Genomic DNA, 22773 nt, shown 5'->3' with positions numbered 1-22773 from the left:
AATGCATCCCTATGGGGTGCGGATCTGCGGGCAGGAGAAGAGTTAAAATCTGCTGCGGATTTTAATTCTTCTTTTGCCCGTGGACATGAGGCCTAATAAAAGCAGTCAAGAAGTCGTATGTACTCCAAAATAGTACCAATAGAAACTGCATGATGTCCTGCAAAAAGGAGCCCCCGCACAACTACGGCGACAGAAAAATAAAGTTATGGGCTTATTAACACGAGCGTACAGCGGCCGTCCGATATACCCTTCCGTCTAAACAGTTCCCCTCACCGGCTCTCTGCTTCTCTCCTTCCCTCCAAGCGATTTGCAATGGGAGTGGGCAGGATGAGGCAGAGCTAAGCTCCCGCCCCCTCCCCGTGTCCACAGCCAGCAATGGGAGTGGGCGGGACAGAGTGGAGCTTAGCTCCGCCCTCTCCCATTGCAAACCACTCAGGGGGGAGGAGAGAGACAGAGCCGGTGAGTGGGAGGGAAGGGGGGGGGGGGGGGTGAGACACACACGACTGCTTAAATGGAAGCGTATATCATCCGGCCGTGAAACCGCCAGCCGATACACGTTCGTGTAAATAAGCCCAATGGCTGACAGAAAGTGGCGACAGAAGATAATTAAAAGAAATTAAGTTTAAAGAAGTCGTACAACAAAAAAAACCCAAAAACACAGACTATATAAGTTTGGCATCGTAGTAAATCATACTGACCCATAGGATATAGTTATTGTGGCGGTGTGTACGCCGTTGACATGAGATGCACCCAAAGACAACAGAACTTAGACCCCCCCCAACTCCCCATTTAGAAAGTTTTTATACGCTTTTCAGTACATTATATAGTATAATAGTACCATTAAAACATACAACTCATCCCGCAAACTACAAGCCCTCCTACAGCGAGGGAAAAGGGTCCTCAAGGGGTTAAATAATAACCTGCAGCCCCCTCCTCACCTCGCAGAGTCTTCATATGCTGTACGGCCATTCTCAGTACGGTCAGCTTGTCCAGCTTCCTAGACATGGCGTTACACGTGGGCACCAGAGAAGCCAACTCATCGATGAAGCTGTTCATTTTGTCTCTACGCCTCTTCTCAATCTGACTGTGAGCCTCCCTGTAATCAGAACGCCGGCATCGTTAGACGGGGTCTTCAGAACCACAGATGTTCTATACAGCCTGGCTGCAGGTAAATAGAGGGAACCAACATGGCTGCCCCCCCAACAGAGAATGCTACAAATAGACTGCGCTGACATTCAGCTTACAGCTACCTTAGAGGGGTTTTCCCAGGATACCCCTGAGGACGGGTCATCAATAGTTGCTCTCCTTCAGTCTGCCACTTGGGACCCCGCCTGCTGTTAGTGCCACTATACACAGTGGTATGGAGTGGAAGCAGCCGCTAAGACCCATATGGAGCGCTCATTAAAACCAATGGGAGCTGCACCTGCAGTTACACGTGCCGGCCACTACACAGCGCTCAGAGCTAACTGCTTCCGCTCCACACCGCTGAGTGTAGCGGTGCTGACAGTGGGTGTCCGATCAGCTGATTGGTCATGGTCGTAAGTAGCAGACCCCAGCTGATCAACTATTGATGACGGATCCTGAGGGTAGGATATCCGTAGTATTTCCCTTAAAAAGCCCATTAAGTGTAAAATCTTACCTTGCATTTTTTATCCGACCTTCTGCGTATTCTAACCTAAAAATAGAGAAAAAAAGCAAAAACAAAACGCCTTGTAAATGAGGAAGCAGATGTTATTTTTTACACAACCAGACCGCACGTTACGTCCAGCGATGACCTGTTATGTGTTAGTGTCCCTCTTATTACGTGTGTGTGTGTGGGGGGACGACACTGTATGGGAAACACTGAATTCCCTACAGGACCCCCAAACACATCTATAAGGAGGGTCTGGCTTTATGGCAGTTTAGGTATAGGATGCTACAATTTTTACTTTTTCTTCTTCCATTCTCCTAACGGATCCTGCAGTGTAAAGAATGGAGGTTTTTAATTCTGTCTAAATGAATACAGCCAGTTTCATGCAATCCTATTTTTTGATTATAATCTGTTCCATGATTACGGGGGCAGCCATCTACCTGACCTGCAGTCAGCAGCACAGAGAGGATTTACAGCAGCCTCATGGGCCCGATACACAGACCTCTATGAAAGTGTGTTAGGGGCATGCTATGTGACCTGTGCAGGAAGGGGGAGGAGGTGAGCTGTGACATCACCCATTGTGAATGTGGCTTCTGTGTTTTCTATAAGTGTTACGTCTCAGTGTAATCCTGCCTGTGATAATTGTCTGTCAAGTAGTCTTCTCTGCAGGACAGGACAGACTAGCATTAGGCTTAATGGTCAGTGGGAGAACTGCAGAAAGGTTAGGATTTTTTATTTTTAATTATACATTATGACCCTAAAAGAATTAAAAACAACCCAACATTAATATAAAAATATAAAAGAGTTACATTTTCTGATGTTACTTTCGCTTTAAGGCATTATATGATATAGAGAGACGTCTACTCACATCCCGTGCGGATCGTCTTTATCCGTGTCCATGCCTTCCCCATGACTAGAACAGAGAAAAGAAAAGCCACCAGTGACTCCGGGTGAAGGTCCTGCCCTGCATCCTTGTACAGATATTAAGATTCCTGTTACATAGAACCCATGAGGACACCCCGATGCGCTGGAGGGCCGCACGCAGTGAGGGAGACATTTTTCTTTTGCCCTCGCCAGTATTTAGCATACTAATTGGACTTTTCACACCTGGCTGATACATTGTGTTGCCTGAAGCTTGTACTGGAGGGTTTAACGAGGGTACACTCACTGATTAAAGGACATCCTCTGGCTATTTTTCCTACTAATTACACCCTCCCTGAAGGGAACAAGCCTACAAATATAACCTCTATTATATATGCTTAAAAAGTATCTCAAAATGTCCAACTACTGCAGGCTACACAACTTTACATAAAGTATCCAAGATACAAGAGGAGATAATATACACAGACCCCGGATGATCCTCCTCTTATTGCTAAGATGAATAGAGTCATCGCCCTGACAAGGACGGCCCGATGTAGGAACCCATCTCTGTCAGATGCTCTATTACACCCCGAATGAGTGACATTTGATTACATCTGAGAAAACAAAAGAGGTTCACCAAATTGACATAGGTAACTTTTAAAATTCTCTCTCATCAGCTGAATCGACCACAGGGGACTCCAATCAAACATCTCGAAGATGGTAAAGAGAAATGGGAGCCCCATGGCTACAAGTGTCAAACCAGAGGGTGTGAATACTTCTGTTAAAGGCAAAATATTAGTTTTCATTTTTAATAATGTCCTAATATTTGTAATGTGCGGCTCGCAGTCATCATGGGGAACTGAAGGATGGCCAAACGCTGCACAAGAAAAAAGGGGTGACTTTCCAGACCCGATGTATATCAAACACCTGCAAGTCAGTCCTCCTCAGATATCCTTATACTTTATATCAAGCCTGCAGGGGAGTCTATAGAAACCCTCAATAATCACAAAAGCTCTTCCGCTACAAATATAGGAGCGTTAAGGTGACCCCACAGTCTTCAGTAAATGTATCCCCTTTAATGGCTTCAGGCCCTATTGTTTATAGATATTAACCCTTCATGAAGGCCTCTTGGCAAGATACTTTATTTCTTCCAAGACACAACAGTAGGATCCTTCTCCAGGATGACATTTCCACCCGGTGTATTCAGGGTAGACCGATATACTCCCCATGATTTAGAAGGACCTCACCCCCCCCCCCCTTTATCTGAGGCCTTGATAACCGCTGTATTATCCTTCTCTAACAAGGATGCCATTTCTTAGAGTTCTCGGTTCTGCTTCAAGGACCTCCATTCCATCTATGCCTAGATCTAGGAATGTGCCTACAAATGATAGACCCCCCCACAGCTGGCATCTTGGGGCTCCCTGGTCGATTTTGCGACCGCTTCATATAGTACTTGGCAACGAAAACTGAAAGCCCCTGAGTGGATGGGGTTCTTGTTGGATGGAATGCCCGCTCACATGGAGCCCCACAATTGTAGGGCCAGGTTTATACAAGTAAAGAGATGCCAACATCAGCAGGGGGGCAAAGTATCAGCCTGTTCAACCTGTTTAACCCCACTGTACTCTGCTCATAGGAAGTCATGTTGTCCCCTTGGACCAGAGATTACATCATCCAATGTACCACCATTTAACACCATATTGGGGCAGAAATGGGAAAACGAAACCCAAAAATGGTAGAATTTTAAAACATACTTACTCAAATGAAAAGCCGTCAAGCCTGAAAGAGAAGATGACAAGGGGTTAACACGAGTTTGAGCCGGCAATCCCACAACTAGAACAGGAATTCACTGTCATGTAAACCTCGGATCGGGAGCCGATCCACTGAAGGCCATCAGTCCCATCTGTGATCTCCTGTGCCCGCTGCCCACTACACAGAGGCTATCTGGACACTGAGGTCTGGATGTGGGTGAGGTATGGCACCATTGTCTGGGCACGATGTAGCAGCAGTATTTGCATGCCTTTAGCATTGTAAGGCCTACTATTTAAGCAGCGCATGATGGCAATGTGTGGAAGGCTTGTTATTGGTACTACTGGGGACATGATTTAGATACTGAAGCGCTATAGTAATAATTCCCCGTACGGCTCAGTTGTGTTTTAGGCATTATGTGGCTCATACAGATGTATGAGAGGAAACAGAAGAACCCAGAAAAACAAAACAAAAAAGAAAGAAGTATGGGCAGAGCATATAAATTATGGCGATCACAGCGCTGCAAAACCGTGCTAGCCACTGAGCCGCATTATACCCTAGTATAGGTGTGTGCGCCCCATTGTGGGGGGTGGTGTGCGCCCCATTGTGGGGGGTGGTGTGCGCCCCATTGTGGGGGGTGGTGTGCGCCCCATTGTGGGGGGTGGTGTGCGCCCCATTGTGGGGGGTGGTGTGCGCCCCATTGTGGGGGGTGGTGTGCGCCCCATTGTGGGGGGTGGTGAGCGCCCCATTGTGGGGGGTGGTGTGCGCCCCATTGTGGGGGGTGGCGCGCGCCCCATTGTGGGGGGGTGGCGCGCGCCCCATTGTGGGGGTGGTATAAGCAGAGTCGTTGGCTTTATTTACAGTACTATTATATGGGCACTATAATTGGACAATACTTTAGACCTGTAAGGGTCATTGCACATAATGTAGACAACGCTGCCGATAATTCTGTATACCTGCGGGTAATGGAGCGAAAACACATACGGAGGCCAGGGCTGCTGGAATGTAAAGCCCCATTTAAAACAAAACCAAAAAGGAGCACTTGCACATGGCATGCAGGAAAAAAATAAATCCTACTACCTAATCTATTGCACGCGCAGGCGTTTTTCTGCACGTTGATCTGCTGGGCAGGCGGTGCGGCCGTAAAGCACATGAAGGCTCAGCTAAAAGGGAAAAATAAAAATCCCCTCCGCCCTACCTCCTGGAATCCATTTTCTGGCCTCAGTGCCCACGGACATTGGAGTGAATGCCCATCCAGTCACTCGATGCCTACGAGCGGCACGTCCTGCGGCCAGGATCACTTACATGTATAGAAGTACAATGTATATGAACAAAGCCAAATCCACGAACGCTGCAGTCGCCATGATAAAAGGAAGCCCATGGGGACGCCGCCGTCCGTAAGACGCGACGCCGCCGTCCGTAAGACGCGACGCCGCCGTCCGTAAGACGCGACGCCGCCGTCCGTAAGACGCATCTTTCTAGGGAAAGCACGATGAATAATTTCCCCCCCCGACAATCAGAAAGTTCTCGTCTGTCAGCTGCTACAGAAGGAAGAAACCTCACGACTCGCTTAAAGAAGGAAGCTTATTGTTCCAGCGCGTTCAGACAATGTGAGGCTGCCGCTACTCGGATGGGGGAACTAGAATACAAGACCGCGGCGTTACATAGGCTAAAGTGGGGAAGTGTGCAACTCTCTGGAGCGCCCCCTCAGAGGACAAGGATGCCAGGGGGTAGAGTCACTATTAGCCTCATTACACGCTCCGCTATGTATCCAATCAGTTGGCCCAGATGCAATCAGATCATGTGATCGCCTCATTCTGTCAAGCTGCCCCCATTTTCCGCTCAGGTGAAAATGAGAAGCTGCAACCAATCCCAATGCAGAGTCCGGCCAGCCCTACAGCGACCTAACTGGACAAGCAGCTTGGATGTTCTGGGCTTTTATACCACAGGAAGGGTAGATTCACATTAACGGAGAATAAATCGGACCAATTTTTATGTAAATTTGTGAGATTTTCATGCATTTCGCACGATTTTTTTTTTTAACAAAAACACACACAACAACCCATAAAGGGCCGTATGATGGGACTGAAGCTTCTGCACACTTTCTAGGGTTACATACATTAAAAGCAGATCGCAATTTTTTTTTTTCTTTAAATCGCACCGACCGACTTAAAATGGGCAACTTAAAGCCGAAAATTGCAACAAGATAGGATATGCTATGATTTTTTGGGGGTGGGGTAGACTCAGACTATTCGGTTGATTAAAAAGGAAATTGTACGGATGAAGAGAACCGTTTAAAACCTGATGATATTTTTCAGTCCAATTGTTTTGGGTCCAAAAATCTTTTAAAACAAACAAAAAAACCCCTAATGTAAAATTCATGTGAATGTACCCTAATGCCTTATATATATATATATATATATATATATATATGTATATTTTAATCTATACCATCAACCTCACTTTGTGTAGCAACCACCTGCCAACAGAGCCCCAGTTTCTCTTCACCCCCCCGTTACTCTACTACTGCACGTTTCCTTGAGCCCTGGTTGACCTGAGTAGTAGGTCAGTCACACCTAAACCAGCCCAGTATTCATCCACGTCTGAGAACATTGCACGGTCGTGCTTTATTCCGTGAACGCACTTGTATGCCCAGCGGTGCTCCGCCGGGCTCCTCTGTTGGCTATATTCATCTATACCCGGGCCCGCCATTACTCTGCACCCAACAATATACCACCTGCATACATATATTATAGGCTCATTTGTATACCCATCCCTGCTGCTGGTAACCGAGATCAGTGTGCAAGGAGGATGTGCCCAGTGATGGTTGTGTCCTGGACAAGCTGGTGAGTAGAGGATTATATAACTCCGCCGTGACCTTCTCCCAGATAACACCTTTAATCTGTATATGTGCAGCAGTTACATAAACGGTAACGGGGCCTTATGGAACCCCCTGCAGGGACAATACTGGGTCAATGTTAGTCAGTGTCCTGAGAAAGTGCAGGAAGGCTGACGAATAGCGCAATGCAGCCGATGCAACTACATGCCATGAGCAGCGGAGCGTATAGGGGCGTATAGGCAAAGGGGGCTTCCACTAGTAACCCCTCGTCTTCTGAATTGTCTGCAATCACAAATATTGGCGGTTTGGGATTAACCAGATAAATCATCATAGAAGACTCTTTATGATGAGAATGTCACATTCGGTCAATTAGTAAGGAACCACCGGACGATGGCGGCCGCTCGGGCCCATGGAGGCTCATTATGTTAGACCAGCTCTCGGACAGCGCAGTCTGCAGCCCTCATCTCTGCTCACCACAACAGAAAACTAAGTTGCCATCTTCAGGGCTCCCTCACACTGGCGGTCGTGATTTTGGCGCGGGGAAAAAAATACGCGTCTGTTCCCGTGATTTGAGAGTCAGTGAAGATTTTTCTTGCAAAAACATCGCAGCCATTTGAGATTTTCTCGCAAATCAAGTTCGTGTTTTGTAATGTGGTTAAAAGGAGGCTCCATAGCAGAACATGAGCAGAGATTAAAAAAAGCAAAAACACAGACAGATCGGACATGCTGGGAGTTATTCCCCACAGCACCGCAGAAGTGAAGACTATGCAAAGGAGAACGAATCCATTGGTTTCAGAATTCTGCGTTTTCACTCTCATGGTGCGTGAAAATTGTGTGATTGGCGCAAGTGTGAAGGCGCCCTTACGACCCGCGTCTTAAAGAGGTCAGCTTCATGAGTGTTTGGGAAAAGGTGTTGCTTTGAATCTCTGCTGCCCAGAGAGGCAGAGGTCCCCAAATTTATTAAGAGGGAATATATTTTGCGCATTTTACAGCAACATACTACGCCTTGTATAAAAATACCCCCTTAGTAAGTTCCTCTTAAAAAGTCTTGTAAAGTTTAGCGACTCCCCCTGTCATGTAAGTGGTCACTGAACTATCCCAAAACCTGTCTAGTAGTGCAGCGATAGAAAAGGGAGGCGCAGATCACTTTACGACTGGGTAGAGCTAGGAAAGCCGCGCCAAGACGCCGCACTCCGACAGCCGCCCCAAGACCCCGCACCCCGCCAGCCGCAGTGTTGAAGGTCCTGCAGCTTTCCCCAAACCAGAACCTCCCCAGTACTTGCAGGATGCCACTTACTGATAATCCGTTAGACTCCCCTTCCTCTTGCGGTTGCACTCCATGCTGCCTGTGCTGAGGGAGCTAGATATGAGGTCAGTTGGACCCGAGGAGATGAAGTCATTAATAGTTGAAGTGATATCCATTCTTTGGTCAGCCATTGGTACATCTGACGTAGAGGAACGCAGAAGCAAAAATGGGAAGACAAAAAAAAAAAAGAATGAAGAGGAGTGATTATACAAGAGTATACGGTTACATTGTATCAGGACATCTTCCATGTCACATGATACATGACGGCCGGTTATATAATGACGGGACACAATCCTCAGCTATTGAGAACACTTACCTAAAAGATTCGGTCTAGTTGGATTAGAAGCCACAGGAGAGAAACCCTTGTTTTTTGGAGGCTTGTAAGACGGTCATCTGCTAATCATGGTCTCGGCGTCTATTACTGAAAGAGAAGAACACAAATGGTTAGGTGACATCTGATGTACTTCTAGGTAAGCAGACCATACAAGAGGTGCCCGGCGACCCCCATAGATGCGGATGCCCGCTGTAAGGGATGGGACCTGGAATCTGTGCCAAAACGTATCACAAAATTCCACTCGGCGAACAAGCCCAAAAGAGGGAAAAGGGAAGAGAGAAAGAAAATGAGAAACGACAAAAATAATGGCGCTCGCTCTGGAGGATTTGGTCCAGTATGTGTGCTACAGGATCACCCATATGGGTGCCATTTATCACTAGATTTACCTGGCAGCAGACAACCCACATAACTACGATGATCATGTGCACGCACAATTACGTCGGTTGCCACTTGGGTTTTCCTACCTGAGCCGGCTGCACTTCCCGGATTCCCCTGTGCAGACACTGAACAAGCAGGGGATGCTGGGAGAATTTATAACCATTTAACACTTATTTTTTCTGCTACCCCCAATGACGCCCGTTGGAGGTGCGGAGTAGGGGCAGATCTCATGAACAGTCTACAGGGGACAACACACAAGTCCTAAATACAGATTTGCAGCAGGTTGAACCAAACGTCTCCTGTGAGTCACGGAGCAGCAAGATTTTCCGGTCACACTAAATCGACTCTTCCCACTTGCTGGCGATTCCAGGCTGGCCAAGAACATGGGGTCCAAATGGGGATATAAAAACCTTACATGCACAAGTAATGCCTATTGTACGACTTCTACATCATGAGAGGAGGTGCAGCCTGAGGCTTCAGAGCGCCGATGTAAAATCTGTCCCAAAGGCCCCATAAAATCTATAGCACTGCATCAAGAGGCATCGGGGACCAACAGTGACTGGAGAAACCCCCTACAGCTACATACATGAGCATAGGAGACTTCAGCGGCAGCCCGAGACCCACGAGACCCATGGCTGTAAAGAGCCTGAGCCATTTGAAATAAACTATATTCCACCTACATGCTTCTTGAAACGGCTGATAACAGGGATCAGTAGATTGCCTTCAACAACAGAGAGAATGGAGAGAAGTCTTCCATTCTGGCTCATATTGCCAGTCATATTACATGGCCTGTTAGAAGGTCGGTCACTGACTTGTAGGGAAGCCGCCTTCCAATCGGTGGAGACACTTGGAGATCGGGGAATAGCTGCGCTTCGGTGCCGCGCCAGCGCCTTCATCTGGCAGAGTTCTGTACAGAAGCGACAGGTATTGAAAAGAATCGTGGCGGGTGATGCCAAGTGGTCATGTGACCAAGTCTCCCAACCGCCAGGACCTTCATAACACGAATGCCAGTGAAGAGAAACCATAGGAGTATTTAGTACCGTAGAAAACAATGGCGACGGGTATTCAGATAGGTGGCGCCGTGGAGCCGCTGCACCGTTTTCCATTTCCCAGAGGCGCATTGCATCAGTCTCTTTAGGGCGCGATCACACGGGTGAAGGAAAGTCAAAACAATGGGGTTTACATTGTAGTCCGTCCAGAAGGTACGCCGTGTGAGCGCGCCCCTACAGCGACATGTGCGAGAAGAAACCCTCGGAGAGCCCAGGAGACACGGACCATGTTGGCACTGGGGGTCCCCAACATCAACTCAGGACCTCGATGCAGAGAGGTGAAAAATGTCCCCAAATTATCCCACGTGTTTCTTTGTAGCTTTGGAAGAAAAAGTCCAATCTGGTGTTCCTCATAGAATAGTGTTCATTGCCCTCATGGGGGCGGTCTGGGGTCTTCAACTGCTGACCTCACACCGATCAGAAGAGCAGGGGTCCCGAGTCGCCCACTGGTGGTCATGCAGGGGCAGTACAGCTCCGTTCACCATCTAGGTGGGGGATATCCGAGGGTCTTCTGCATTCAGTCTTGGGGACAGGGAATGTAGTGGTGGTGAGCATGCATGATCCGTTCTAACGGGGATCTTGGGACCCCCATTCTTGTACTCACTGGAGGTCCCAGCAGTGTAAGTGGTAAGTGTTGTTTCATGGACCAAAGCAGTATCCCAGGTACAGCCATTACAGCAGGTCTTCGGTCCAATACACATCAATCAAGGACTGGACAAAATCCGGCCCACCACCTCATTGGATGTGGCCCACTGGCCTGCAGCAAGCTGACAGGTATCCCACTCACCCAGCCTGCAGCTCCGGTCCGGTGGCAGTGCAGAGTCTGCGCCCGCAGACCGATCCCCCCTGGCGCTTGTGTGCACCGTCCTGTTGGCCGTGCAGGCACCGAGAGGAGAGGTCAGAGGTCACAGACTCAGCAGCTGCCCCCGGACCGGAGGTGCAAGTTGGGGGAAGTGGAATGCTGCTTGGCCATAGGTCAATAGAAGGGGGGGGGGGGGGGGTTACTACTGGGACTACTATGGGGGCCACCATTGCTACAGGGGCTACTATTTTGGTTACTATTACTATGCAGTTTTACAACCGGCCCTATGAAGGCAATCCCAACGCTGATGTGGCCCTTGGTGAAAACAAGTTTGACAGCCCTGGTGTGAATGGTCAGTAGAGACGGAGGCGGTGGCTGTTTATGGCATCACTTATGGATATTGCTGGAATATACCTTCCCAAGACTAAAAAAGTTGATAACACAATTATCTAACAACGCCAAGATACGACGTTCTTCAAAATGAAGAGAGGTTGTCCAGTTGTAGACTGTTGGTGACCAAACCTCAGGATAGGCCAACAATGAGCAGTGGTCCATCACCAGGAACCCCCCCAATCAGGGGGGGGGGGGTTGTGCACTGAGCTAATTTCTGCAGGAAGCAGACAGCTCCGTTTCCTCTGCAGTGGCCGGACTTTATATTGCAGGTCAAATTCCCATTTATTTAAATAAAAACTCTGCCTGTAATACTATGCTGGGCCACTGCAGCGGGAACGGAGCCGTCTGCTTCCTGCAGCAATCAGCTGGGTGCCCAACATCAGCAGTTCTGGAAACAGCTGATGGGTGGGGCTCTCTGGCGACAGATCCCTGCTGATCGACTACTGGATTATCAATCCTGAAGATGGGCCAGTAATAGTTTACAACTGGACAACCCTTTTAACTTCTGCTTGTTTGTGGAAGGTTTTCCTACAGAGACTCGCAGACGGACGCGCTCCGCTCCTGCAATCTGTGTGATGTCTTTTTTCCAAAACTTTTGGGTGGCGACGCGTGCTTCTCCGTGACCGGTGAATCACAGGGGCCCTTGTGTACTACGGAGGCTGGCGCCGACCCGAGGCGGCTCCATCACCCACCAGCACTTCCCAGCCCGCTCTTCTCGCAGCGCTCGGTAAACACGAGGCCATCCCTCCCCTTGTGTTGGCCTGGTTACAGTGTTGGCACAGGAATGCCGATGATGTCTGTTTCACATTAGTCTTCTCCTTCCCCAAAAAGCTGCACAAAGAAAGAATTCCTGTAACTGCGAGATGTCACAGAGAGAGAGAATGGAGACGTCAGCGGCGGTCGGAGCGGACGAGCGGACGCAGGTTATCCTGGGTGTCGGTATGCGATGGAGAATAGATGACATGTTTAGGCGCAGATCCGTCACCCACAATGTCAAAGCAACTGCGTGCGCCATCACCGCACGGGGGCGCCGACTGCTGCGACTAGTCAGAGAGGAAAAAAAAACCCCAAACAACCTCCTGAGGATGATCTGTGGCCATTACAAATCCCTGATGCCTGTGAGGAACCTGTTAGCGGGGTGTTCTATGGTTCATAGCGGTAATATAGCACTGTATGGCAGAATTACTAAGGACACTATACACCGAACCGCCCCTTTACTAAAGTCTCCGCCCCTTTATTTGAGCCATGTCCCTCCCACGATTGGCGCTCTCCCAGTTCCCCCGAGAGTATAAAGTGATAATTTCACGTAACAAACTTCCTTTAAAAAACTACCAGAATTACACAAAGTAACTAGCAAACTTTTTTTTAGTGAAGTTTTTCCCCAGTTATCCTTCCACATTATTTCCTAGAGTTATATTCATACGGACCGGGCCGCAGGGGAGGATCCCCCGAGACATCAGGTCTGCTGAATGGTTGACTGTGCTCAGAGATTAAAGGTGTAGCTGTTTTGCTGCAGGAAGCAGACAGCTCTGTACATGGTGCAGTGGCCAGGGTTGGTACTGCAGGCTGAGTCCTATTCAAGTGAATGAGTCTTAGCCTGCAGTACCAACCCTGGCCACTGTGCAATGTACGGATCGGGCTGCACCCCACAGCAAAATAGATGGAAGTGGTGCAACCCCTTTAAGGGCCAAGCTATAGGCCACATTTTAGTTACACTGGAAAGTACTTGTCAGCTTGTTAAATGAACTTCTGTAAAGCAGTAAGTCACAAAACTTTTTGAAGGAAAAAGCATCACAAGAGGACCGGTGGCAATCAGAGGTGTTTTTAAATATATTTATAGAACTTTTTGTGTTTTTTTTCATTCCGTGTCATCATGGTCGCTGCTCAAAGCTTCTTGGGAGGAGTTTGATACAAAACGCTTCACATCCGCAGGGAAACTGCACATTCCCAAATGCGATATTGGGCAGAGTGTCACAGCCCAGATATGGTGCTTATCCGTACGGTGCTGTTAGGGGCATTATACTCACCCGCTCCTGTAACTCAGTCCTGCTGCCCGCTTAAGTAGATGGGCAACACGAAAATTTGAGTTCTGTGCACACGCTCTTCATATAAGTCTGCTAAGAACAACTCAGGCAAGATGGCCGCCCCCATAAGCATTTACAGAAAGTAGGAAAAAATAAAATACGGAAACTTTTTTTTTTTCCCCAGAAAACCCCCAAAATGTAAAAGGGGTTGTCCAGTTATAAACTACTGCTGGGCCATCTTCAGGAACTGTCATCAATAGTCAGAGGTCCATCACTCAGGATCCGCCGCTCGCTAGGCCTGTGCGCTGGTACACGGAGGAAGCAGATCGCTCCATTCTTACAGCAATTGGAATTCATGGAAACTTGGCCAGCAATACCAAGCCTGGCCACTGCAGTGGGAATGGAGCTGTCTGCTTCCTGCAGAATTCGGTTCAGTGCACAAGTGCGCCAACCTCGTTAGCAGCTAACTGATAGGGGTCCCAGGCGACGGACACCCGCCAAATCTGCTACTGATGACTTATCCCAAGGATAGACCACCAATAGTTTACAACTGGACAACCCCTTTAAGGCAATGGCTGAATTAGCTTCTTGCCTCAGGTTTTACCTCTATTGTTGTGAACCCCAATCATGCTGTGAACCCAAACTCCAACTGCCTCTCAATTCCCCCATATGGCCATAATCTGGGGGTACCAAAAGCTAATTAACGTGGCAATGTGCCGACAACAGCCCCACACGGAGATAAGCTGCCCTGAAGACCTCGGGCGCGGCGATCCGGCCGATGACCAGTGAGCATTGAATTGTATTTAGCGGAGCAGAAAACCACCTGCTTTAGAGCTTTCAGTCGTGAAGTCTCGGAGGGTAAAGGCCAGCCGACTGGCAGCACGGACGGACGGACGGCGATTCTCTGCCTTTTGCTGCCGCTGATCACATGACTGGCCTAACTGCATGATTAAGGCAATCATGTGCATGCTAACACCTCGCCGAGCGAATCAAGGTCAGAGGAAAAAGTAGGTCAACTGACTCAGCTAAGACACCGGGCACAATCAGGGCCTCCGTAACAAGCAGCGCCCACGCCGCTATCAGTGCCCACCAGCAAATCCATAATCAGCGAGTGCGGAGGAGAATTAGCTGCTGCCTTATAGAAGTCACTTACGTAAAAGCATCTAGAAGCGCAGAAGACGATTCCTGCGATCATCCGGGTCACTCAGATTGTGGCATCTTTAAATACAATGAATTTCAGTTCAGCGCCGGGGCGCATTCACACGGGCGCATTCACACGGGCGCATTGTCGGTCAATATTAGGCACTTGTTTTAAAGCATGTAATACGGATAGTATGAACTCTGATTTGCATCGGGGTATTCAGAAAGCTTTCACGTGCGTTAAACAATCACAGCTCGTTATCTTGGTCCATATCGGGGCCCAAACTGCCCATTAAGATGCACATGAAAACACTCAGTAAACACAAAATATCCAATTTACACACACACACACACACACACACACACACTATGTCCGCCGCCTGGGACCTCTGTTGATCAGCTGTTCGGCAGGCTAATGCACTGACCTGGTTTCTGCAGGAAGCAGACAGCTCCGTTCTCTCTGCAGTGGCCAGCCTTGGCGTTCCAGTAAGTGTTCCTATTGAAGTCCTTGGGAACTTTGCCTGTAATACCAAGCCTGACCACTGTAGTGAGAATATCACTGTCTGCTTCCTGTAGAAATCAGTTCAGGGCAGGAGTGTCAGCACAGCCAAGGGGGTCCCGTGCCACGGACCCCTGCCGATCTACTACTGTTGGCCTAATCTGCGGCTAGACCATCAATAGTCTGCAACGAGACCACCTCCTTAAATAGTAACTACACGATAATTTGGTATTAGAACGGCTCCTTTTAGCATCGGGAGCAACACAAGATCTGAGCCGGTCACTAAGAGGATACATAAACTATAACAGCCCTCGCTCCGTCGTCACGCATCACCCAGTAATGCCAGTTACGAGCCGGTAAAAACAGGACAAGAACCAGACGGGCCTGCTGCACAACAGAGATGGGAGATCCCCGAAAGATCCTAAAACAGCGGCTGCAGACGGCGATTACTGACAGCAGCGGACGATTGGTTACGGCGCTCTTACACGCTGCATCCCCTCCTGAGCGCACGTTCACACGGGCAGATTAGCTGCAGGATGTCCACAGCAGATCACAGCTAAAAGTCTGCATCAAAAGCCGCCCCTGCAGTACATCTTGTAGTTTATTCACTTGTATCACTGCCCATTCTGAACGGAACAGTCCAATGGGCGGAGCCAACAGTGCAAATCAGTCCACTCGGCTCCTCCTCTCTACAACAGGATGCCTGCAGTTTGGACAGCAAGGTTCAAGCGGACAGGTTCCCTTAAGGCCTCCTCCACACGGGCGACCGCGCTGCATTTTCTTGCGGCGATATCGTGACTTTGTAGCGCTCTTTTGCCAGGAGTTTTGGGGGGCGTTCAATGCGATGGCCATGATTGGCTGAGCTGCAGGATCGAAAACCAATCAGAGCCAGCGCTGCCTGGAGATGAGCTTTCTGAACCCCCTGACCAGGAAGCGCTGGCTGAACACAAGTGCCGGGGAACCGCAGGAGGAGTGCGGCGGAGCGGACAGCGCCTGTTGGTGATGTTAGGGACAAGCAGTGGGACTTCTTACTGTACAAGCCGCATCGCTCCGCACGAAAACAGCGATGCAACGGAGAGGAAGCCCATAGGGAAACAAGGGCTACAGAACACAGCGAGTCGCAGCAATATTCAGCAAGCCGCGATTTTTCCTTTTCTCAATGCTGCAGCCTAATGTCGCTAGTCTGTGGGAACCCGAGGAAAGTACGGGCGCTACATACATGGGATTGGTAGCGCTGTCACATCGCGGGAAAGCTAGTAACTGGAAGAGAGCGCCAGAACAGAGGAAAACGGATCAGCAACTATTATAAGGAAATTATAGGGAAATGCTTCGTACTCCCATAAAGCAGTTTATGAGGCAGGCAGCGCAGGGTTAGCCGCGGACCTGGCACGCCACTCCAGCTCCGCCACTCTCCAGGCATTCTGTTAATCCCATAAATGCAAAAAAAAAACCAAAACCCATGTCCCTGGCGTGAGGACGGCGGCAGGAGTTTGTGCTGGTTTGGTTGCAGCGTTTTTTGCTGCATCCAGATAATAGCTGTGAGCCAACAACAAACTATGAAGAGCCGGCAGCATTTTTATCATGTTTGCTTCATTTTTAGGCTCATGGTTTGTCTTTTTTCATACATTTTCCTATAGGCTTATCTATAAAAAAAAACGTTAAAAAAAAAGCCAAAAAAAAAAGCGCGCAAGCAATGAGTGACAAAAAAAAAATTCAAAAAATACCACTAGAAACACAAAACTGTAAAAAAAAAAAAAAAAAAAAAAAAAAGGCATTTCGTTTTCAAAAGAAGGCATGCGATTCCTGTCCTTTTTATTATTAAAGACACTGCTACTAGAAGGTAGTAGCCATCAGAACTTTGCTTACCTCCCTCTGACAAAGGGAGATGATCGCAGCAACCATAGGAGAAAAAAGAAAAATGTTGATTGCCTTTACAAACGGTCGATGTAAAATATGTGAATTCCAAGAATATTGGAAACCTCTAGAAGGATACAAGCCGGAAATCTCGCGGTTTGGCCGTAGCAAAAACCGCGAGATTTCCGCCGTGGAAAAACCTGCGGCGGCTTTGAAGCGGCCCGGCCGCTCGCTCTTGCGCTGTGTCCGGCGCTCCCATAGAGGAGAGCGCAACGGAAAGAAAAAAGAATGGACATGCTGCGGTCGGCAAAGCCGCGGTTTTCGGACGGATTAACCGCAGTGGATTGGCCGTCCCGTGTGGACGAGACTTCTGAGAACTCTCGTCCACATGGCTGGCTAATCCCGAGATTAGCGGCCGCAGGCGGATTTGCGGTGCGGAGATTCCGGACGGAATCTCCGTGGCAAATCAGCCCTGTGTGAACCCCCCCTAAAAGTATCACAGACCGAGGAGGTTACATCAGAGATCATGAAGTGTCAATTACCAGATCACACCAGCAACACAGCGAGTGACTCTACAGGTTGTTCACACCAGCGGATGGTCAGCGGCCGGAGAGGAGGGCAGAACTTACTGATCAAGAGGGAAGAAGGTAAAAAGACAACACAGCAGTATTTGGCTTCATTCACACAGGCATACGCGCATTTTGGTTGTAGTTCCGCTCTTGTACATGGCGGGGGCAGTTATATTCTTGTACATAGGGGCAGTATTATAGTAGTTATATTCTTGTACATAGGGGGCAGTATTATAGTAGTTATATTCTTGTACATAGGGGGCAGTATTATAGTAGTTATATTCTTCTACATAGAGAGCAGTATTATAGTAGTTATATTCTTGTACATAGGGGGGCAGTATTATAGTAGTTATATCCTTGTACATAGGGGGCAGTATTATAGTAGTTATATTCTTGTACATGGGGGCAGTATTATAGTAGTTATATTATTGTACATGGGGGCAGTATTATAGTAGTTATATTATTGTACATGGGGGCAGTATTATAGTAGTTATATTCTAGTACATAGGAGGCAGTATTATAGTAGTTATATTCTTGTACATAGGGGGCAGTATTATAGTAGTTATATTCTTGTACATAGGGGGCAGTATTATAGTAGTTATATTCTTGTACATAGGAGCAGTATTATAGTAGTTATATTCTTGTACATAGGGGGCAGTATTATAGTAGTTATATTCTTGTACATAGGGGGCAGTATTATAGTAGTTATAGTCTTGTACATAGGGGGCAGTATTATAGTAGTTATATTCTTGTACATAGGGGGCAGTATTATAGTAGTTATATTCTTGTACATAGAGGGCAGTATTATAGTAGTTATATTCTTGTACATAGGAGCAGTATTATAGTAGTTATATTCTTGTACATAGGGGGCAGTATTATAGTAGTTATATTCTTGTACATAGGAGGCAGTATTATAGTAGTTATATTCTTGTACATAGGGGGCAGTATTATAGTAGTTATATTCTTGTACATAGGGGGCAGTATTATAGTAGTTATAGTCTTGTACATAGGGGGCAGTATTATAGTAGTTATAGTCTTGTACATAGGGGGCAGTATTATAGTAGTTATATTCTTGTACATAGGAGCAGTATTATAGTAGTTATATTCTTGTACATAGGGAGCAGTATTATAGTAGTTATATTCTTGTACATAGGAGCAGTATTATAGTAGTTATATTCTTGTACATAGGAGCAGTATTATAGTAGTTATATTCCTGTACATAGGGGGCAGTATTATAGTAGTTATATTCTTGTACATAGGAGGCGGTATTATAGTAGTTATATTCTTGTACATAGGGGGTAGTATTATAGTAGTTATATTCTTGTACATAGGGAGCAGTATTATAGTAGTTATATTCTTGTACATAGGAGCAGTATTATAGTAGTTATATTCTTGTACATAGGGAGCAGTATTATAGTAGTTATATTCTTGTACATAGGAGGCAGTATTATAGTAGTTATATTCTTGTTCTATTCTTGTACATAGGGGGCAGTATTTTATGGGTGACTTTTTAGGAGGAGGACTAAACATCATCAACACTTATCTAACAAATTTCCTTCATTACCTTCTTAGGACCCTACTCGAGTTCCTGACAGTGTTGTGGCTGTAATATTAAAACCAATATAATCCACTAGTGCACACAGACTTGGGGCCTTTTATACGGATGCCCAACAGTTCGTCCCAGCAATGATCATTCATGTGCTTTTACACAGGAATGAGGATGGCTGAGTTAATGGAGGCAGAGCGGGTTGGGGGTGGAGCGATTGTTCCGGCCATCGATCCCCATTCATAGCGCCTGTTTACATGATAATATAGCATTCATTTTTTTCTGCATTCAGAAACTGAACAATGAATGACAATCCAATTCTCGCTTGTTGTTCAGTCAGGGCCTACATTTACATGCAGAAGTTTAGTTACCCTAGAACATAAGAACTTGGTTGGTCATTTTCTGTCGACATTTCCTTTAACCCTTTCCAATCCACTGTCTGACGTCTTCCTACATTCTGATTGAAGCTTGTACAGCACCAATATCAGAAGACGTCCGACAGGGTATTCTTACAGTCTATTGCCAGACACTCTGCTGTTGGAGGCTCTCTGGCGCACACACTGGCTTTAGCCAGCAGATGGCACCGTTGTATAACAGCAAAAAGAGAAAGCCTTTTAGGAAACCCTGAATCCAAAATTGAATTGGAAAGCGTTAGAGCTTTATTAGGATCTGATTTCTTCCCCTTGGGCGGAGAACGGACCATCATCTGCGAGGTATCGTAAGCCTATGACAACCCTCTAGAAGTCTTCAGATTGTCAAACTTGTCAAAGACACTGCTTCAATAGCGAATGCAAACAAATAAGGTGCAGCGCTGCGTCCCCACCACTTCCAGGATGTCTAAAACGCCTCCAAATCTGAGGGTACTTCTGTATGAGGACACTTCGCTCGCTTACTCTGGCAGTCGGTTTAAACACATCTTACAGGGTCGTTCAGTTCTCGTGAATGAGAACGGCTGACCGATCAGCCAATGAGCCAACTAGGACTTTTGTACTTGCATGAAATGAATGATATGTGAACCAAGTATCGGTGATCGCTCAATCGTTGGCTGCATTTACACTGAATGATTAAATTTGAACAATCCAGCGATGTTCATTGAATTATTCCCGCCCGCAGCCCAGGGCGCTCCCGCGCCCCCCCCCCCCGCCCGCAGCCCAGGGCGCTCCCGCCCACCCCCTCCGCAGCCCAGGGCGCTCCCGCCCCCCCCCCCCCCCCCGCAGCCCAGGGCGCTCCCGCCCCCCCCCCCCCCCCCCCCCCCCCCCCCCCCCCCCCCCCCCCCCCCCCCCCCCCCGCCCGCAGCCCAGGGCGCTCCCGCCCACCCCCTCCGCCCGCAGCCCAGGGCGCTCCCGCCCACCCCCTCCGCCCGCAGCCCAGGGCGCTCCCGCCCACCCCCTCCGCCCGCAGCCCAGGGCGCTCCCGCCCACCCCCTCCGCCCGCAGCCCAGGGCGCTCCCGCCCACCCCCTCCGCCCGCAGCCCAGGGCGCTCCCGCTCACCCCCTCCGCAGCCCAGGGCGCTCCCGCTCACCCCCTCCGCAGCCCAGGGCGCTCCCGCCCACCCCCCTCCGCCCGCAGCCCAGGGCGCTCCCGCCCACCCCCTCCGCCCGCAGCCCAGGGCGCTCCCGCCCACCCCCTCCGCCCGCAGCCCAGGGCGCTCCCGCTCACCCCCTCCGCCCGCAGCCCAGGGCGCTCCCGCTCACCCCCTCCGCAGCCCAGGGCGCTCCCGCTCACCCCCTCCGCAGCCCAGGGCGCTCCCGCTCACCCCCTGCAGCAGAGGGCGCTCCCGCTCACCCCCCTGCAGCAGAGGGCGCTCCCGCTCACCCCCCTGCAGCAGAGGGCGCTCCCGCTCACCCCCCTGCAGCAGAGGGCGCTCCCGCTCACCCCCCTGCAGCAGAGGGCGCTCCCGCTCACCCCCCTGCAGCAGAGGGCGCTCCCGCTCACCCCCCTGCAGCAGAGGGCGCTCCCGCTCACCCCCCTGCAGCAGAGGGCGCTCCCGCTCACCCCCCTGCAGCAGAGGGCGCTCCCGCTCACCCCCCTGCAGCAGAGGGCGCTCCCGCTCACCCCCCTGCAGCAGAGGGCGCTCCCGCTCACCCCCCTGCAGCAGAGGGCGCTCCCGCTCACCCCCCTGCAGCAGAGGGCGCTCCCGCTCACCCCCCTGCAGCAGAGGGCGCTCCCGCTCACCCCCCCTGCAGCTGAGGGCGCTCCCGCTCACCCCCCTGCAGCTGAGGGCGCTCCCGCTCACCCCCCTGCAGCTGAGGGCGCTCCCGCTCACCCCCTGCAGCTGAGGGCGCTCCCGCTCACCCCCTGCAGCTGAGGGCACTCCCGCTCACCCCCTGCAGCTGAGGGCGCTCCCGCTCACCCCCTGCAGCTGAGGGCGCTTCTACACAGAAGTTCTATCCATTTCCTAAAACAGGAGCAAATATTTAAGCTATGGAGGAGTTCCAAGAGGAAGGCATCAAGTACAAACCCGGGGGACATACTAGCGGATTGGCGGCAATATTAAAGACAAGATGGATTATGATATCTGCTGCTGTCATGGAACCGGTTTGGTCTGTACAGTTACATTGTGTACTCTTATCGTATGAGCCTTAAGGTGGCCCCACAAACAGCTGCTGGATGGACCCCTCGTCTACAGGCTTGGATATGTAGGGTCCCTGATGTGTGATTGAGGGGTTAGGTCACGCGTTTAGCCTCTCTTCCGTTTTTTGTGTAACACTGCAGTGGGTTCCGCCGTTCGCACGAGTTCCCACTTGTGTTTAGCTCTTGCCCAGGCTTTTTGTTTCTGTGTTTCATTTTTGGAGTGAAGAAACGGAGTTAAACGCATCTGGTTTTTTTAACCTTGTTGATTTCAATGCGGTTTCTTAAAAAAAAAAAAAAAAAAAAAAATTTGAAAGCTTTCAGTTTGCTTTCGATTTAGAAAAAAATAAGTGAATAGGGAAAAAGGGATGAGTTTAATTCCATTTTTGGAGCAGAGTCGGACCCTAGAGGCTTCCAGTAATCTCAGATTGGGTGCCGATCTCGCATTTAGTCACTTCCCTTCCGAACCTTAAACAGGATTAGGTTATGTAATTAAGCCACCTTCAAGCTGTTGGGGGCTCAACCGCTGGGGCCCCACTGATCCCAAGAACAGGGGTCATGAAGGCCCTTAAAAGAATGACCCTGTGCTCAAGTATAGGCACCCCCGCTTCATTCATTTCATTCCAACAGCAGGAGAGAAGAGTTAAAGCCCAACCACAGCTATACTAGTTCATATTCAGGGCCATTCAAAGACCCTCATGCTCAGAATCAATGGGGGTCCCACCAGTCAGACCCTCATCGATCAGATACTTATCCTCTATTCACAAGGCAGGGGTAACTTCATTTCTTCGCTAACACATGTAGAGGTTTCCATCATGCTCTCCATTCGTCCTTCTAGAACCTATAAGGTTTCCATCATGTAACCCTTTCCCTTCATTCATCCTATAACATACAAGTTTCCATATCCCATATCTCCCCCCTATAACCTATATAAAGGTTTCCATCATGGCCCCCCTTCTCCCCTCCTGTAACCTACATAGAGGTTTCCATTATGTCCTCCTTCTCCCTTTGTTCCTCAAGGCTATACAAATAAAATCATTTACGTCATTCCGGATAGTGGGAGGGCTCAAGAAGAAAAGAGTATTTTAGCATCCCGTCTTCGGACCCGTTCCATTTGAGGATTTGTATAAATAGCAAAATAGACCGTATCCACCAGCACCCCCTCCCCCCCAACAATGGGTTCTTGTTCGATGCTGATTTTATGTTTAATCTCTTTTTATTAAGTTTTCAGA

The 22773-nt window shown here is 49.0% G+C and overlaps 1 protein-coding gene across 1 annotated transcript in view; it reads right to left on the bottom strand.

Moving 5' to 3' along the window:
* Positions 1-22773, bottom strand: part of BMAL1 (basic helix-loop-helix ARNT like 1) — a 58401-nt gene that overhangs the window by 19858 nt on the left and 15770 nt on the right. Inside the window, exons 2-7 of the mRNA XM_066583570.1 lie at positions 8699-8803; positions 8374-8521; positions 4247-4267; positions 2499-2543; positions 1640-1675; positions 939-1096 (exon numbers count right to left, since the gene is read on the bottom strand). Coding sequence (XP_066439667.1) covers positions 939-1096; positions 1640-1675; positions 2499-2543; positions 4247-4267; positions 8374-8513 — 400 coding nt within the window. The 5' untranslated portion in view covers positions 8514-8521; positions 8699-8803. The remainder of the gene's footprint in view (positions 1-938; positions 1097-1639; positions 1676-2498; positions 2544-4246; positions 4268-8373; positions 8522-8698; positions 8804-22773) is intronic.

This window comes from Eleutherodactylus coqui, chromosome 11 (assembly GCF_035609145.1).
Source record: "Eleutherodactylus coqui strain aEleCoq1 chromosome 11, aEleCoq1.hap1, whole genome shotgun sequence".
Classification (NCBI taxonomy): Eukaryota; Metazoa; Chordata; class Amphibia; order Anura; family Eleutherodactylidae; genus Eleutherodactylus; species Eleutherodactylus coqui.
The sequence above is the reverse complement of the archived record's forward strand: the minus strand, read 5'-3'. Positions and strand labels throughout refer to the sequence as shown.